This window comes from Quercus robur, chromosome 11, assembly GCF_932294415.1.
Source record: "Quercus robur chromosome 11, dhQueRobu3.1, whole genome shotgun sequence".
Classification (NCBI taxonomy): Eukaryota; Viridiplantae; Streptophyta; class Magnoliopsida; order Fagales; family Fagaceae; genus Quercus; species Quercus robur.
The window spans coordinates 45,524,099-45,542,321 of NC_065544.1; the positions used below are offsets into that span (position 1 = coordinate 45,524,099).

At 31.9% G+C, this 18,223-nt stretch overlaps 2 protein-coding genes across 2 annotated transcripts; both read left to right on the plus strand.

The window, feature by feature from the left end:
• The first annotated feature begins 1,458 nt into the window (after positions 1 to 1,458).
• LOC126706165 (phenylcoumaran benzylic ether reductase Pyrc5-like) lies at positions 1,459 to 7,424 on the plus strand. Its single transcript, XM_050405481.1, has 5 exons — positions 1,459 to 1,945; positions 2,285 to 2,419; positions 5,590 to 5,827; positions 6,112 to 6,315; positions 6,870 to 7,424. Exons 1-5 carry the CDS (start codon positions 1,763 to 1,765, stop codon positions 7,034 to 7,036), a joined length of 927 nt encoding a protein of 308 aa, XP_050261438.1. The 5' UTR covers positions 1,459 to 1,762; the 3' UTR covers positions 7,037 to 7,424.
• Positions 7,425 to 9,595: 2,171 nt separating this feature from the next.
• Positions 9,596 to 13,625, plus strand: LOC126706166 (phenylcoumaran benzylic ether reductase Pyrc5-like). Its single transcript, XM_050405482.1, has 5 exons — positions 9,596 to 9,778; positions 10,210 to 10,344; positions 11,687 to 11,924; positions 12,381 to 12,584; positions 13,155 to 13,625. The coding sequence occupies exons 1-5, from the start codon at positions 9,596 to 9,598 to the stop codon at positions 13,319 to 13,321; spliced, it is 927 nt and encodes a 308-aa protein (XP_050261439.1). The 3' UTR covers positions 13,322 to 13,625.
• Positions 13,626 to 18,223: the final 4,598 nt, after the last annotated feature.

Below are 18,223 nucleotides of genomic sequence, written 5' to 3' on the forward strand. Positions count from 1 at the left end.
TAGCATGTTATATATTTCTGAAGAAGGCAACATATTCATAATAGGCATCTTGCTTATGACCACTTCCCAATGGTATGCTAATTCCATTCTTTCCAGCCTTGGCATATGCAACCCTTCATTCTTTCCACTTAAATGAGGTACTACTTATTGTAGGAGAAGATATCTCTTGTGCTAGTATATGCATTTAGTGTCTCACTGTTGCAGGGGATAATTGTTCTCGTTGTAGGATGCTTTAACTTGAAAGACAAAATAGACTATTGCAGAGTATATAGCAATTATTGGTCATCTCAAAACATGAATAGAAAATCTTAAATAATTTTTACTTTTAGTGTCAATATTATTCAATAGCAGTGCTTAGAATTTGGCTTAGTTAATAACTGTTAAATATATATAAGGCTTAATTCCTAGTCAAGGCTCTAGTCTAATCCTTCTTGTGGCTGTTAAAGAAATCGTAATTCTATTTGTTTTGCGAGTCTTGTAATCTTATTAGTCTAGGTTTTAGCCTCCTATAAATAATACACCATGCTTAATAATAAAAATGTAGTTATCAAGGGTTTCCGTTTGTAGATGTAGGCTGTCAGACCTAATCATGTAATTTTGTTTCATGCTTCCACTTTGCCTCTTCACATTATTTTACTTCTTCTTTCCGCATTCTCTTTGCCTCTTCACATTATTTTATTTCTTCTTTTTGTTTTCACTTGGTATCAAAGCTGTGATTTACTTTTTCTAAAAAGAACAATATGAATTGGACAGTTAGATCTTAATTTTCAAATCTTGCTCAAGAGGAACAATGTATTTTAATATTGAATTAGAACAACTAATACCAGTTAATTTATGACGAGGACCACCAACTTTGAGGTAAATCGTGAAGATGTAATTGTGGTTTACTTGTCCATTATTAGTAGACACTAAAGTTTATATCTGTTTGAGAGATATAATAGAAATTCAACTTGTCTTCCACTTCATGATAATTGCTCTTTTCTATCGTATCTAAAAAAAAAAAAAAAAAAAAAAAAAAAAAAAAAAAAGTTAATATTTGTCTAGGCAAGAGCAATGCTTTTCTTATGTTTGGATGAAGAATATATAAGTCTCCATTGTTGGTATATTCAATCCCACGGTTTTGGTACAAAACCAAAACACTTCATAAAATAAATAAAACCAATGCTAATTATGCTGCTCTTCTGTCTACCACTCCCCCCTCTCTAAAATTGCAAAAATTTGGGCCCTATTTTTTACTTGACAGTTCATCCGCTGAGTGTTGGGGCTAGTTTATTTTATCGTTAATTCCGTTTGAGCAATGCTTATTTACAAATACCGTAGAAAAGGATGAGATTTTTTTGTATTAAAAAAAAATGCATTTAATGTGGAGTCTGGTAAAATAACTGGCATATATTGCTTTAAGCCTTCAAGTAGAGAAAAAAAAAAAAAAAAAAAACTTTAAAAGATTATAATTTCTTAATTAAGCCAATAAACTACTTCCTTTTTTTTCGAAAAACAACTAATAAACTACCTTTGTTACTAACAAGTGACAACTATAATAATAGTTGACCTTCAGTTCTTCCCAATCAAAAGGGCATTCCCGTCATTGAGAAAGCTGAAACAGTCAAGACTCAAAAACAGTTGAAACACAAAACTCTCTAACTATATATAATGTTAAGGGACAATATATTACTCTCAAATTCAAACTGCCACCGAGACTCTCTCTCTCTCTCTCTCTCTCTCTCTCTGTAACATAATATTGTCTGCACAAAGACAAATTCCAATGGAGGCAAAAAGCAAGGTCCTGATCATTGGAGGAACTGGGTACTTCGGAAAATTCATTGTTGAGGCCAGTGCTAAGTCTGGTTATCCTACATTTGCTTTTGTCCGAGAATCCACTCTCTGTAATCCTGCTAAGACCAAAATCATCCACAAATTTGTCGCCTTAGGCATCAGCTTTCTATTTGTACGTAAACATCAACAAGTTTCATACCTTTTCAATGTTATATGAAACCAAGTTTTAATGGCTGAGGTAATAATGTGGGTTCTAGTTACCCCATTAAAGTGTCTTAGCTGTTGAATAAAAAATTTGGAATTCGAATTACAACAAAAACCAATGGTTGTCTTGATTTAATGATAAAAAGCAATTATCATATCTATCATAAAGAGCAATAACGAATTGAGTTTCATGATAGCTTTCTTCCTAATCATGATATGGTTGGTTCAAAATAGTAATATATGAGCGGGACTTGAGCTAGAAGTCATTTGTTTAACGTTGTTGTGGTGTTACATGTTAAATGTGCAGGGAGATTTATACGATCATAGGAGTTTAGTGAGGGCAATAAAGGAGGTGGATGTGGTGATTTCTACGGTTGGTCACCATCTGTTGGCCGATCAAGATAAGATCATTGCTGCAATTAAAGAAGCTGGTAATATTAAGGTAATTTATAAGTAATAACCCCTCCTTGATTCTGTATAATTATTTCTTTTCTAACTATTATTTTGATTTCATTCCTAAACTATTGATTTATTATTATTATTATTATTATTATTATTCGATAGTTGGGAGAAGGGGGATTTGAACCCCAGACATCTTGTTGGAAACATCATGAGGCACTAGTTAAATTACAAAGCTCTTGGCCTATTAATTGTGTTAATTTGGTCACAAAGTTTTGAAAAAGGTTTAATGTTAGCGTAACTCCCATTCACCATTGAAGTTAACTATTGAAATCATATATATTGTATATTGTTGGAACTCTTTGGTCTTGTGTAATAAGATCTCACTAGATTTGTAAAGTAATTTTATGAAAATCACTTGATTTCTAAAATAAATTGGGGACAATAGTAATATTGAACTGCTTTCAAAAATTCAGGAACTAAATTAATATAAGTGATAGTTTAGGGACAAAACAGAATTTTAATACATAATTCATGGATAAAAATAGAGCTTTGCCCCTTCTTTGCCTCCATAATTGTTTCGTTTTTTTCTAGTATCTAATTATAACATATGTATTAACCAAAGAAAATGATATCATACGAAGAACAATGGTCTGTGATGCTTGAATAACCTAAAAGAAAAAGGATATAACAATACAGTTTTTAATTTGGTGGAAATTAAAAAGTTATGTGAGTTGGGTAAGTAGGGTTGAGTTGCAATTGGAGAACTTTATTTTGCATAGGAATTAATTGATTGCTCTAATAACACAGAACACCTTGTTAATCAAAAGAAGAAAATGTGGACTTTGATTTAAGGGTTCTAGTCATTATACATTTGATATTTGGTTGTGATTTTTCTCTTGGTCATGAATCTTTTATGCAGTGATACTAGTTTTTACCACTTTCTATTAACCTTTTTATACATATTTATTCAAATTCAACCCAACAATAAAGCCGTGTGTTGAGTTTCTAGTAGAGGATGAGGCGCTCTGTTTAATTAACTACTAAAAGAAAAAGAAGGGCGCCATTTTACTAATTTACTATGGAGCAAAATTGCAGCGGTCTAATAAGATTCATGTTTAAAAAAGTAAGAAAGAACATTGCACAGATTTTATTTAGTTTTTTAGAGGTTTTAATCCCCATATTGATAAAACTAAAATTTTCCCATAATGTAATATTTTCCCCTCCCATTATCTGAGCCATCAACTGACTGTGCAATGAGAATATGTTGTTGGATTATTCTTCCTAAACCATTAGACTTTTTCTTATGTACAATGAATATATATATATTTTAAAGCTGAAGCGTCGCATTTATTATTGTTACACTCTTGTTGAGCCACATTAGTAGCCACATCATTTACATATTTCTCATTTCTCTCCACTACTTCCAACTATAATTTTCCTTTTACCTTTTCATCTCTTCACTACTCTCAACCTAAATATCCCTCTTCATCTATCCCTTCCTCTTCCTTTTATTTTGGCTTTTTTTTTTATCCCCATTCTATTACTATAAATATGTCATTCTCTCTCTCATTATATACATATTTTCTCACATGATAAAGGTTATTACTCTCTCTCTCTATTTCATGTTTTATTTTTGTGTGAATTTTTCATTTTTTGTATCTCTACTTTAGATTGATGAATTTATGTATTCTTTAGAATTTTACTTTGTGTTGATACAATTTGGTCTTGTGTTTTTAAGCTATTATTATTATTTTTTCTTTTCTATGATTGTTAAATGTTATTCTATTGCATATAAAGATAGTTTACAAGAATATAATGTTATTCTATTATATAGCATGGCTTAGATAATTTGGTGTTTAACTTATAACTATATTTTTTATTTTGACGCTTCTTCTTCTCATTTTATTTTTTGTATCTCTCCCCAAAAAGGTGATTATTCTCTCTCTCTCTCTCTCTCTCTCTCTCTCTATATATATATATATATATATATATTATTTATTCTTTTTTGCGGCTTTACTTTAGGTCGATGAATCATTGTATTTTTTTTATAATACTATTTTGGGTTAATATGATTTGGTAGTATGTTTGATTTTTTAAAGTTTTCAATCACAGGTCTTCTCTCTCCCTCTTGTAGCTTTTGTTTATTTTTTTATTTTTAACATAATACTTGGTTATATTGGAAGTGAGATTTTGAATTTATATCAAAATACAATCTTGGCTATGTATTTGAATGTGTCTATCAACTAAATAATAAATCAATGAAAATTCAAAACAAAAATTAAAGTAGATGAACATGTTAAGTTAAAACTTCCTGAGATGAATTTGTAAAGGCAATATATTTATATATTTAATATTGTCAAAAAATTAAAAGTAAAAAATAAATAATAAAAAGAATAATGATATGGCCAATGATGTGAGGGATGAGAAGATATGGCCAATGATGTGGGGGATGAGAAGGCTCAACAAAAGCGCAGCAACAAAAATACAATATGAAGATCCACTTCAAGGCAATTAAATCTTAATAAATGAAAGTGTATGTAGTAAACAAAAAAAATTTGTTAGATCACATTCTCTTTATTTTGTTATACAAATTATTTTCTTTTCAATTTTAGACATAAAGTTTACTTTTTTCCTACATATTATTTTAAATATTAAATTTATAATATGGTACAATCTCTTAGAAATGTCTAAGAAATATGCATTTCCAATCTCATGTATCTATATTAGTAAACAAAACTCAACCAATAGTTCGAAGTTACTCCTATAATAAGAAAAATTACAAATATAATAATCTCTTTTTAAGAGAATGAAAATTTTGAATAATATATTTGAAACTCAAACAGTTTAGTTGTAAAAGAAAAACTAAATTAGGAAAATAGTACAATAACATAATTTATTAAAATATGGATTGCCTAAAAAATGAATAATATCAATCAAACAAATCCAAATAATAAAATGATTATATATTTTTTGAGATAGATAAATAAAAAATAATTTTAAAAATTGTTTAATTTTTTGGAAAACAAATTATTTTCCACAAAATTTATAGGATAAATTATATATTATACCATAACTAAAATATAATTATTTATTCTCATGAATTAAATGGGTCTGTGAATAGTTTCTATTATTGTGATAACCTGACTAAATGAATTGAGTTGGAAAATTTTGAATTACATGGCTCATTGTGAAAATGCTTTTCATTATCAGAGATTCTTGCCTTCAGAGTTTGGAAGTGATGCAGATCGTATGCATGCAGTTGATCCTTTAAGATCAACATATGCCCTTAAGGCTAGAACGCGTCGAATGATTGAGGCTGAGAAAATTCCTTACACCTTTGTGTCTTCCAACTTATTTTCTAGCTTCTTCCTCCCCACTTTGGCACAAACTGGAGCCTCAGGACCCCCCAAAGAAAAAGTTGTTATCTTAGGGGATGGAAATCTAAAAGGTACAAACACATTTATCATTCATAATGTTATGAATTAAATTAACTTCTTTATGGGTTTTCTTCATATTTGTCATTTGATCACGATAGTTCTAAGAGATTTCTGGAAAGGACATGGAACACATGTAATAATGTTTATTTTTAATTCCCATTGGCATCCCCGGTGCCTAAGTTGCTCATACTTTTCAATCCCCCACTTTGCATATGGATAAGTTGAAATTGTATTGTATATTTCAAAAAATGGAAAGCAAATTAACAAGTTTTTTTTTTAATTAAAAATTCTGCAGCAATTTTTAACAGAGAAGAGGACATTGGCATCTATACCATGAGAGCTGTGGATGATCCAAGAACCTTGAACAAAATTCTCTACATCAAACCTCCTGCCAACATCTACTCATTCAATGATCTTGTGTCTTTGTGGGAGAAAAAGATTGGTAAAACCCTTGAGAGAATCTATGTTCCAGAGGAGCAACTTCTAAAGAACATTAAAGGTTAGTGAGAAACATCTCTTCATAAATTTAGGATTTTAAAAGGGGAAAAGAAAAGAATCTATGGTTTATTTGGATATAATTATTAAAAATGAGGATTTGGGTTTCAAATTTTAGTTTAAATGGCTAGAATAGAGTATGAAATAGCAAATTATTTTCTATTGATGAAAATTTATGAATGGGCTCGAGCTTGATTAATATATGGACTTGATGATTAGGTGTAAGAAGTCTTTTCAAATCCATAATATCACAAATATTTTAGTTTGAGCTCAATCTCCAAAACTTGAATCATCATTTGTTGTTACATTTATATCAAGCAATTGTTCTTCAAATCCTCAAATCCAAACGATACTCTAATGATTTTGGGAATGAATACTAGGCATGTGTAATTTGGTTCTCAGAGTTTCAAAATTACAAGTTTCTTTAATGTTCAACAACATTAATTCCCAGTTGAATTGCTCAACTTGGAAGCTATTGAAGTATATTTAGTTGGCTCTGAATGCTGGCAAGGGTGCAAGTGTTTTAACATAGGTTTGCTTCTTTTGTTGTTCTTACAGAGGCCTCACCTCCACTGAATGTGATCTTCTCAGTTTATCATTCTGTCTTTGTGAAAGGAGATCAAACAAACTTTGAAATTGATCCATCATTTGGAGTGGAAGCTTCACAGCTTTATCCTGATGTTAAATACATTTCAGTTGATGAGTTTCTCAATCATTTTGTCTAAGAGCCAAACTTTTCTATTGTTAATCTTCTAAAGAGTTTCACTATCTTATTGGATAATAAAGTAGGTTGTTTCTGGCCGGGAAAGAAGGAGAAGATAGTTGCTGCTGTCTGTATATGGAAAATTGGTGCTTGCCTCTTTGTGTGCCTACTTTGGTTGATTCTGTGGAAATGTTGGGTTACCTTGTTGATATAACCCAAATGGAAATCAATGAATACTGCCTCCTTTCACTTCTTCTTTAGACTCTGGTTCCCATGTTGCTTGGCACGTGCCAAGCAACATGCTTGTGCCAGTCTTGAGCTGTCATAATTCCATAACATAGGGATGTGGTTAAGAACTTTGTGCATCGTATAAGTACAAGGTGTAAAATTGGCTTGAAATGTTAGCCCAAGATTGATCAGGACTCTTCTCATGGATGACAGCAACTGAAGGCATGCTGTTGACAATGTTATAAATTGGACCAAGTTATAGATTTTTCTTAATCAATAGCCTTGTAATTCTGTCATTCTCTCATTAAAGAAGAGGTTTTGGGATTTGACCACTACAGGATTTGCAGGGGAGAGGGATAAAGTCATAAAACAAAAAGAATGCTATTAGAGCAAAATTTTGCTTGTCATTCTGTAAAAACGTCTTGTCATTAATACAAACTAGAATATGTCACACAAAAATCATAGACATGACTATTTTAGAGAAGTCCAGCTATACATATTGTGACCCTGTGGCCTATGCCCAACAACTGGTATCTGGTAAGAATATTGTTAACTAATTACATGGCCAGTTCTAAACAGTGGATACCAACAACCACAAATTAAAATAAAAAGCGCACAACATCAAGGAAATTTATAAAAGTATGCAAATAAATAGTCTCAATACATGTATTAAGGATGATAATAGTATCCCTAAAAAAATGCTATTAGTATGCTTAAACAAAACAAATATGGAATAAAAATAAGAAGAGAATGAGGGGCACATCCCATCTGCCTTCTCTACTTGAACACACATCCATCTAGGGAACCTCTTGCTGGATGTGTTGCGAAAGATTTCCTGGACGCTGTCATCTCTGTTCGTCTTGCAGCTCAAAAATCTTATGCAACATTCCATAAAGCTCCAAATTGAGCAGCAGTAGAAAAAAAATTCCTATTATCAAATGCAAGTGGCCTTTATATGGTCCTTTAATTTGTTCAAGTGACCACACATTATGATATATATTTTTTATTCTTCTGAGTCGGACTTCATTGTATCAGTTCACACAAAATTTATTGTTTCTTTCACTATAAAATACTGACTGCACTGGATAATGTATTAGAGATGCTTCGGTTAATCAATAAAAATTGCACTGATATATATGAGCTTTAGATTAGTGACTGGTTCACTATGCATGTGATTTGAATACAAATCTTCTGTCCCACTTTTCCTGCTCCACTCTATGTTTCACCAATAAAAACTTACCACATATTCACCTAACTAATTAAATACTATCATTATTGACTTATTAATACTATCATTATTAATTAATGGTAGTAATTAATTAATTAGGTGAACATATGGCAAGTTTTTATTGGTGGAGTATAGGGTGGAGTAGGAAAAGTGGGACAGAAGATTTGGAGGTTTCCAAAGTTTGCACCAAATTACTTCAAACCCTACCATCTCCACAAATACCTTCACTTCTTATTCTATCTTCGTTTTTGTTTCAATATTGTATCTGGATTATTGTCCAAATAACATTTGGCTCATGAATGTTTCTTTACTAAGCAACTTTGTTTACCATAAAACATGTTATGCCCTGTAACTTTTGCAAAAAAATGCAACTTGACTCCAAGCAACCCCTTTACCAACTACACATCTAAACCCAAATTGATAGGATTATCTAAGGTGACAGTAAGAGCAGTTTTTATTTTTATTTTTATTATTATTTATTTTTTATTTTAATATTTGAAGTATGATTTGTTTTGGGAATAATTAAGGATGAAATTAGGTTGCTTATAAAAGTTATAAACAAATTGAATTTTATCTACCAGTTAAAGGATCAATTTAATAATTTGACAAAATAAGCTGGCTAATTTTTTTTTCCTCTTTTTTTATTAAGGGTTTTTTTCCCCAAATAAAAATAATCTTTAACTAGATGAGAAGGAAAATAATATTAATTTAAAAGATTGTACCTAAAGTAGAGTTCTAAGTAACCACAACTTTGCCACAATTTTGATGTAGGCATGTAGTAGATTATGAGTTGTTATCTATCATTTTTATATGGATCCATCACTTCTAATTTGCCATGTCAAACTTGTAACAAAAGTTGTGTCCACAGATTTGCACAATAAATTTAGCTAATAAACTAAGAAAAAAGCTTAGTCAATCCCCAACAAACCAATAACTATCATAATCACAAGGTAATTTCCCTCACTGAGAAGCAGAAACGGTCAAAACTCAAAACACAAAACTCTCCAACTATAATAAAAAGCAGCACGTTCCTAGCTCAATTTTCTCAAAGTCTTCTTACCACTGCGAATCCCTATGATAGTGTCTGCAATTTAATACTACTAAAGTGGGTTCCAAACAATTCCAATGGCTGCAAAAAGCAAGATCTTGGTCATTGGAGGAACTGGGTACATTGGAAAATTCATAGTTGAAGCCAGTGCTAAGGCTGGCCATCCTACTTTTGTTCTTGTTCGAGAATGCTCCCTCTCTAACCATGCTAAATCCAAAATCATCAACCATTTAATCACCTTAGGAGCCTTCTTTGTCTTTGTACGTAAGCTTCAACATCTTTCATACATCTTCAATGTTATTACTTACGTTTATAGTAAAATAAGACCATGTTTTTGTGGTGGAGGTGATGATTACTTATTATCTATAAGACCCTATATGATTGCAATCGAAAAATAGTATTAATGTGGGTTTTAGTTGACTCTCAACTGTCAAATCTTTTGTCGTAGTATAATTAACCCTTATAAAAATTAATGCTTTCTTTACTAATCATGACATGGTGGGTTTTTTTTTGTTTGATGATTCTATAATTACAATGGGGAGATGAATTTTGAACTCTGGATTTCTTTATTGGAAGTCAGTTCAAAATTCAAATAATAATAATAATAATAATAATAATAAGTGAGTGAATGAGACTCGTGCTGCAAGTCGTTTGGTTAATGTTGCTATGGTGTTACATGTTTAATATGCAGGGAGATTTGTATGATCATGGGAGTTTGGTGAGGGCAATAAAGGAGGTGGATGTGGTTATTTCTGCGATTGGTTACCATGATTTGGCCGATCAAGATAAGATCATTGCTGCTATTAAAGAAGCTGGTAATGTTAAGGTAATATGAATAATAACCCTTCCTTGATTTTAGATAATAATTTCTTTTCTAACTGTTATTTTAATTTCATTCCTAAACTATTGATTGTATTAATTTCTTTTTTTCTTGTTTTTGAAAATCCAAATCCAGAAGCAATTTATTAATTGATGCCCTCAACCCAAATTTGAGGGTACAACAAAAATTTAGAGTTTTTTGCTAACTTATCAGCAACTCTATTACCTTCTCGACAAATATGAGAGGGAAAACTGGAACTCTATCGTAATCATATAAATTGTGCATCATTCGAACTCTATTGTCTTATGTTAATAAGATATTACTGGATATGTAAAGTAATTTTACGAAAATCATTGGATTTCTAAAAGAAAAGTGGGGGCAAGAGTAACATTGAACTGTTTTCAAAAATTCAGGAACTAGATTTACATAAGTGGTAGTTTAGGGACAATAGTTTAGGTCCGAAAATGAACTTTGCCATGTAATTCATGGATAAAAATAGTGATTTGTCCATTCTTTGCCTCCATAATTTTTTTTTTTCAATTTTTTTTTTCTAGTATCTAATTTTGCATATGTATTGACCAAAGAATAGAAAAAGTGAACTCAAAGAACTCTCTAAGAATTAATTGACTGCTTTAAGAACTCTGAATACATTGTTAATGAAAAGAAGAATAATAATTCCTGACATAAAAATAAAGTAAAAAAAATGTGGATTTTGATTTTAGAGTTCTAGTGATTATATATTTGGTATTTGGTTGTTATTTTCTTCTCTTGGTGATGAATTTTTAGGCAGTGATACTGGTCTTTACCACATAGTAGACAGTGAGTTGCATTCTATTAACCTTTTTCATACATATTCAAATGCAACCCAACAATACAACCATGTGTTGAGTTTCTAATGGAGGATCAGGCACTCTGCTTAGTTAACTATTAAAAGAAAAAGAGGGGCACCATTTTAGAAATTTATTATGGAGCAAAATTGTAAGGACTACTAAGATTCACGTATAATTAAATAAGAAAGAAAGAAAATTGGACTGATCTTATGTAGAGCATAATTTTTAGAGCCCTTTTTCCTCAACTTAGTTTTTTTTTTTTTTTTTTTTTTTTCGTTCATTTTGAGCATGGTCTTATTATGAGAATTTTTTTTCCTATAATGTACTATTTCCCCTCCCATCATTTGAGCCATTAACTGACTGTGCAATGAGTATACATTGTTGTATTATGGTTCCAAAACCAATAGACTTTTTCTTATGTACTATGAATTTCTATTGATGTCCTAACCTAACTAAACGAATAGAGTTGGAAGTCTTTGAATTACATGGTTTATTGTGAAAATGCTTTTCATTGTCAGAGATTCTTTCCTTCAGAATTTGGAAATGATGCAGAGCGTTGCCAAGCAGTTGAACCTATAAAAACAGTATCTGCCATTAAGTCTAAAATTCAACAAATGATTGCAGCTGAGAAAATTCCTTACACCATTGTGTGTTCCAACTGTTTTTCTGGCTTCCACCTCCCCACTTTGGCACAAACTGGAGCCTCAGGACCCCCCAGAGAAAGAGTCATTATCTTAGGGGATGGAAATCCAAAAGGTACAAGAACATTTTTCGTTCATAATGCTTTTATGAAATTAAATTAACTTCTTCATGGGTTTTCTTCATACTTGTCATTTGATCACAATAGTTTCAAGAGATTCCTGGAAAGGACATGGAACACATGTAATAATGTTTACTTTTGATTCACATTGTTTTCCCACAGTCTAATCCTACTTGACTAAAGGACTTCAAAAGATTTAATTTTTGAACTGCAATATGGACAAAATTGACTGCTCAAAGACTGTGTCTTAACGCGAAGCAACTGGAGTACAAATTAGTCTAGACGTGAAGCAATTGGCAGGCATTCTCATTGCCTAAGTTGCTCATACTTTTCAATGCAGGCCCCCACTTTGTATATGGAAAAAGTTGAAAATGTATTGTATATTTAACAAAATGGAAAGCGAATGACAAGTTTTTTTTTTTTTTTTTTCCTTTAATTAAAAAAATCTGCAGCAATTTTTAACAGAGAAGAGGACATTGGCACTTATACTATCAGAGCTGTGGATGATCCAAGAACCTTGAACAAAACTCTCTACATCAGACCTCCTGGAAACATCTGCTCATTCAATGATCTTGTGTCTTTGTGGGAGAAGAAGATTGGTAAAACCCTCAAGAGAATCTATCTTCCAGAGGAACAACTTCTAAAGAACATTAAAGGTTAGTGAGAAATATCTCTTCATAAAGTTTAGGATTTATAAGGGGAAAGAAAAGAATCTATGGTTCATTTTGAAAAAATATATTTAAAAATGAGGATTTGGATTTCAAATTTTAGTTTATATGACTTGAATAGGGTATGAAATAGCAAATTATTTTCTATTGATGAAAACTTATGAATGGACTTGAGCTTCAGTAATATGTGGATTTGATGATTAGGTGTAAGAAGTCATTTCAAATTTATTGCAGGTGTTTTTGTTTGAGAAAAATCTCCAAAACCTAAATCATCATCTGTTCTTTAATTTATATCAAGTAATTTAGACTAAAAATTGTTCTTCAAATCGTCAAATCTAAAGGCAATCCTAATGATTTTGGGAATGAATACGAGGCATGTGTAATTTGGTTCTTGGAGTTTCAAAATTATCAATAAGTTTCTTTGATGTTCAGCAACATTAATTCTCAGTTGAATTGCTTGCTTGAACTTGAAAGCGGTTGAAGTATATTTAATTGACTAAATGCTGGCAAGGGTGCAAGTGTTTTAACATTGGTTTGTTTCTTTTGTTGTTCTTACAGAAACCTCACCTCCAATTAATGTGTACTTAGCAGTTTATCACTCTATCTTTGTGAAGGGAGATCAAACCAACTTTGAAATTGAGCCATCATTTGGAGTGGAAGCTGCACAGCTTTATCCCGATGTAAAATACACTCCAGTGGATGAGTTTCTCAATCATTTTGTCTAAGAGCCAAACTTTGCTATTGTTAATCTTCTAAATTGAGTTTCACCATCTTATTGGATAATTAAGTAGGTTCTGTCTAGCTGGGAGAGATGTAGAAGATAGTTGCTGCTGTCTCAGGTTGTGTGATTGAAAGTGGGTGCTTGCCTCTTTGAGTGCCTACTTTGGTTGATTCTGTAAAAGTGTAGGGTTAGTATGTTGAAATAATCCTCATGGAAATCAATGAATATTTTTTCCTTTCACTTCTTTAGATCCTGGTTTCCATGTTGCTTGGCGGCTTGGCACATGTTTGTGCCAGTCTCGAGCTGCCATAAGTCCATAACACTTTTGACTTTATGCATTTAATAAGTACAGGGCCTAAAATTGACTTGAAATGTTAGCCTAAGATTGATCAGACTCTCATGGATGACAGCAACTGAAGGCATGCTGTTGAGAAAGTTATAGATTAGACCAAGTTATCAGGCCAATTTTGAGATGACTAAAAATAGCCATTATTTATGCCTTGTTTAATTAAGACAATAAGATGATTTGGAAACTGGTAAAAAATTTATCAAAATCTATGAAACCACTAGAGTAACCTTTCAGGTGAATTAGCAATATATCACCACTGTTCTGGAAGTATCAAGGTGCTGTTCTAAAAAAATTGTACATAGTTTGGAAAAGTTAAAAAATGATTTTTCTTCATCAATGGCCTTGTAATTCTGGTATTGGCATTCCCTCATTAAAGAAGAGGTTTGGGACTGGACCACTACAGGATTTTTACAAGTGAGGGATAAAATCACAAATTAAAAAAATCAGTTAGGCAATCTACCCTTAAATTTAATGGCAAAGGAGGCCGTAAAGCACAATTTAATGGCAAAAATGTCTCAGTAATACAAACTAGAACATGTCAAACAAAAATCAAGTACGTGGCTATAGGAGTCCAGCAAAAAACATTGTGACCCTGAGGCTTTTGCCCAACAACTGGTGGCTAGTATATAAGAATATTGTTAACCAATTATATGGCCAGTTCCAAACAGTGAAAACTAGCAACTACAAATGAAGATACAAATTGAAAAAAGTTGACAGCATAAATTCAAGGAAATTATAGAAATATACAAACAAAAAGTCTCAATACATGTATTAAAGATGCTAATGATATCACTAGAAAAATGCTAATAAGAAGAGAATGAGGGGCATATACATATCCCATCAGCTGCCTTCTCAGTTTATACAAAAAGGTATTGCTTCTTTCTCTATAAAATCCTAACTGCACTAGAAGATGTATTAGAAATGCTTTGCGTAATCAACAAATTGCACTGATATATTTATGAGCTATAGATTTTTGACCGTCCTCACTGGCTCATTATGCATTTGATCCGAATATAACAGGTTTCCAAATTTTGCACCAAATTACTGCTACCCCTACCACCTCAACAAATACCTTCACTTCTTATTCTTTCTTTTTTGTATCAGTATTATATCTGCATTAACATTTGGCTCGTGAATGTACTGTTTCTTTACTACTCAAATTTTTGCAGCATAAAACATGCTATGCCTTGAAATTGTTGTATGCAATATTCACTTGACTAGCAATTTAGCAAGACCAGTTTATCAACTACACTTATAAACACAGATTGATATTTGGTTGTCTCCATTTTATATTGTCTTTAGGGTAAATTACTATTTTTTTCCTTAACATTTATATTATTCGTCAATTTTGTTCCTAACGTTTCAAATATGTCAATTGTGGAGCTACTATGTCTTGCAGAGACTCACTGGATCTCACCAAAAGTGGTCGAGATCTTACTGGAACAGCAGCATACAGTGGAGAACGACAAAGATCGGAGAAGGTAGAAGTGATTTGTTAGTCAGATTAGGCTCGTCAGCATGCATTAAAACCACATCGTGTTGATCTGAGGTGGCACTTAATGGTCACCTCAACAATTGAGATTAACAAAAGGGAACAGATTCAAACTATAATTAATATTAGAGGATCAAGTCAAAATTTTGAAACTTTAGACGGCAAAAAAAAAAAAAAAAAAAAAAAAAAAAAAAAAAAAAAAAAATTACCACCAATTTTAAGTTTGTAATTTACAATTTTATAAAATTTAACATGAAATTTGGTATTCATATTAAGGAAAAAAAAAAAGCAATCAAACGTTGGAATTTAAAATTAAAAATAATAAACAGTTATACTATAGTGTAACATTGTAAAGAATTATATAAACTCTAACTTGATTCTAATCTGTATAGACATTATTGATCTCATCTATATAATATCTAAAGTTGAGTCGTAGTATTTATTATAAATATGTTTTTGTTTAGTCACATTAGCATAGCATTTTGGTCAATTTCAATCTACTTCAGTCCATTTCAATCTACTTCGGTCCATTTGGTCCACTTAGGTGATGCTTTGGAAAGGGAGGTTTGTGTGGAAAGATGAGCCACTTCATTGACAGTTATATCGCATTCTCAACTTAATGTTGCTAAATTCTTGATAAAATTACATTTTTATTATGTAATTAAAGTCGTATTGTGGGTTCCAGTTAGCTCAACCAGTAAAGTCTTTGATGGTTATATAAGAGATCTGTGGTTCAATCCTCGCCTATACCAAAAACTGATTGTTGTCTTGGTCTGATGATAAAGAGGTATTATTAAGAGCGGACTCCATAGGTTGAAACTCTCTAAAATATATATATATATATATACTACCTCTTTCAGTCAAAAAAAAAAAAGAAAAACTCATATTTTTTTTTCCTAATATAAGTGATGAACTTACATATATTTGCTTTTCTTTAGGTTATTTAAGTATAGAGAATGAACAACTTGAAAGGAGTACTAAAAACAAATTCTAATCAAACATTACATTATTTACAAAATATCTCACCTTGTGTAATAATTGAATGTAAAACATATTGTAATGACTTGATTTGAGTTCCCAGCCCACTATGTGGATGGACTTAGGCCCAAAAAACCCAAAAACAATGAATTTGTAGAGAGTGAGTTGGAAAATTGGGCTTTAGTTAATCAAACAAACATTGGGAAGGATTCAGATGATAGTAGAATGAAAAGAAAAAGGGTTGTATTGAAAAAATCGTCCTCGGCAAAGTCCGAGGAGGTTTGTTCTTTTATATTACTCACAAGTCCGATTACAAGTTTGATTCTAGGATGCTCTCTTGTTTCTCTCTTTTTCTTCTCTTTTTCTCCGACCCCCCAATCTCGTTTCCTCCTTCTTTTATACTCTCCCTCATTTTCATCTCCACCTTCCACCTATATGCTAGATGGTTAGTGCTGATACTTGTCCCATCAGCACTTCCCATAAGTTCTCATGTAGTAGTTGTAAAGTTGAAATACACTGTTCATGTATCACTTTTACATTAATGTGGCCAGGGAGTTAGCTGCAGTGCATTTAATTCGAAGGTAGCAGCTTTCTCCCCAGATATTTTAGAGCTTCTCCTTATCTGATATCTTTGCAATGCTTGTCTGTACTTGCAGAACTCTCAGGAATACCTCTCTGGATAGCAAACTACCTGTTCAAACCTCGGCATTATCAATCCGAGGTGACATCTGTCCTCGGCCTACCCTCTTGTGCCGTTATGGCTAAGGCTGACCTTATCACCTATTAGCACGGGTCCCCTTGATGGTGTTCACCCCTCCTTGGATGGTCTTTAGTCCTTGGCTTGGGCCTTGGGCCCAAGACACACATAAACGATGGTCTCCGAGACTTAATGCCCCTACACATATTATGTTTCCTTGATTTTATAAAAAAAAAAAAAAAAAAAATTTAAACACTTTCAAATAATAAATATAGATAGCTTAATTTAGAAAATCTAATATATTGTATAAACTATATTTTATTAGAAAATGATTACATCATTTTAAAAAAGGTTTTGGACTACTACTTATAAGTCTTATTTATTATTTTTATTTTTTACTTAACCTAAAATCAAATTGTCAAAATTTTCCATGCATCGCATGGGTTCTGCGACTAGACCATATTAACTAACTAGCTAATGGGTTAAATCACATGAATATAATTTGAAACTATTTCCAAAATATTAATAGTTATATTATTTTTAATAATTTGAATAACTATATTATGTTTAATAATATACTCTCCCTGATATTTTTCCCCTCTCCTCAATGACATGACATGAATACAATTTGAAACTAATTCCCTAAATATTAATAACATCATATAGCATAGAGTGACCATTAAAAAAAACCTATAAAATAATGTAAGAAAAATTATAGCTTGCATGCACATCATGGATCATGCAATTTGTCACCTAGTAAGATGAAATAAATATATTAGGATATACGACTGTTACTTCGTAGGACAAAAATAACACATGGATTCACTCTCAGAGAGAGAGAGAGAGAGAGAGAGAGAGAGAGAGAGAGAGAGAGAGAGAGAGAGAGAGAGAGAGAGAGAGAGAGAGAGAGAGAGAGAGAGAGAGAGAGAGAGAGGGAACTCCATAAAATTCTTTCTAATACATATGTTTGTAGCAAATAACAGGATGTGTATAAAGAATATAACAACATAAAGTGGAAAGAATGGCTATTAGCTGTGCTTGTTTCCATTTCTTATTTGATTAATAATAATTTTAAACAGGTTTTATTTCATCTATTTGTACACCATGAGCGAGGAACCATGACTTTAAGGTGACTTGGGAAACCCCTTTGGTTGATTTGAAGAGGGGTTAATTAGGAGAAGGGATGTGGGTGGGCGGATTAGGTTTAGATGGAGTAATAGGACCCTTTGCCAGTGAGCTTTTGAAAAGAGCCATATTGTGGCCTTCAAAGGCCTTTTGGTTAATTGTTGAAGTTGGAATGTGGGTGTCTGGATTTAGGGCAGATGGTGGGATTGGACCCTTCTGTAATGAGTCTTGTAATGAAACCATGCTGTCACGACTCACAAAGGCC

Bases quoted from the DNA above. Each gene is read 5' to 3' on its own strand.
- LOC126706165 (XM_050405481.1), top strand. From the start codon at position 1,763: ATGGAGGCAAAAAGCAAGGTCCTGATCATTGGAGGAACTGGGTACTTC. The intron at 2,420-5,589 runs GTAATTTATAAG...TTTCATTATCAG, and splicing joins AAGAAGCTGGTAATATTAAG to AGATTCTTGCCTTCAGAGTT. The intron at 5,828-6,111 runs GTACAAACACAT...AAAATTCTGCAG, and splicing joins AGGGGATGGAAATCTAAAAG to CAATTTTTAACAGAGAAGAG.
- LOC126706166 (XM_050405482.1), top strand. From the start codon at position 9,596: ATGGCTGCAAAAAGCAAGATCTTGGTCATTGGAGGAACTGGGTACATT. The intron at 9,779-10,209 runs GTACGTAAGCTT...TTTAATATGCAG, and splicing joins TAGGAGCCTTCTTTGTCTTT to GGAGATTTGTATGATCATGG. The intron at 11,925-12,380 runs GTACAAGAACAT...AAAAATCTGCAG, and splicing joins AGGGGATGGAAATCCAAAAG to CAATTTTTAACAGAGAAGAG.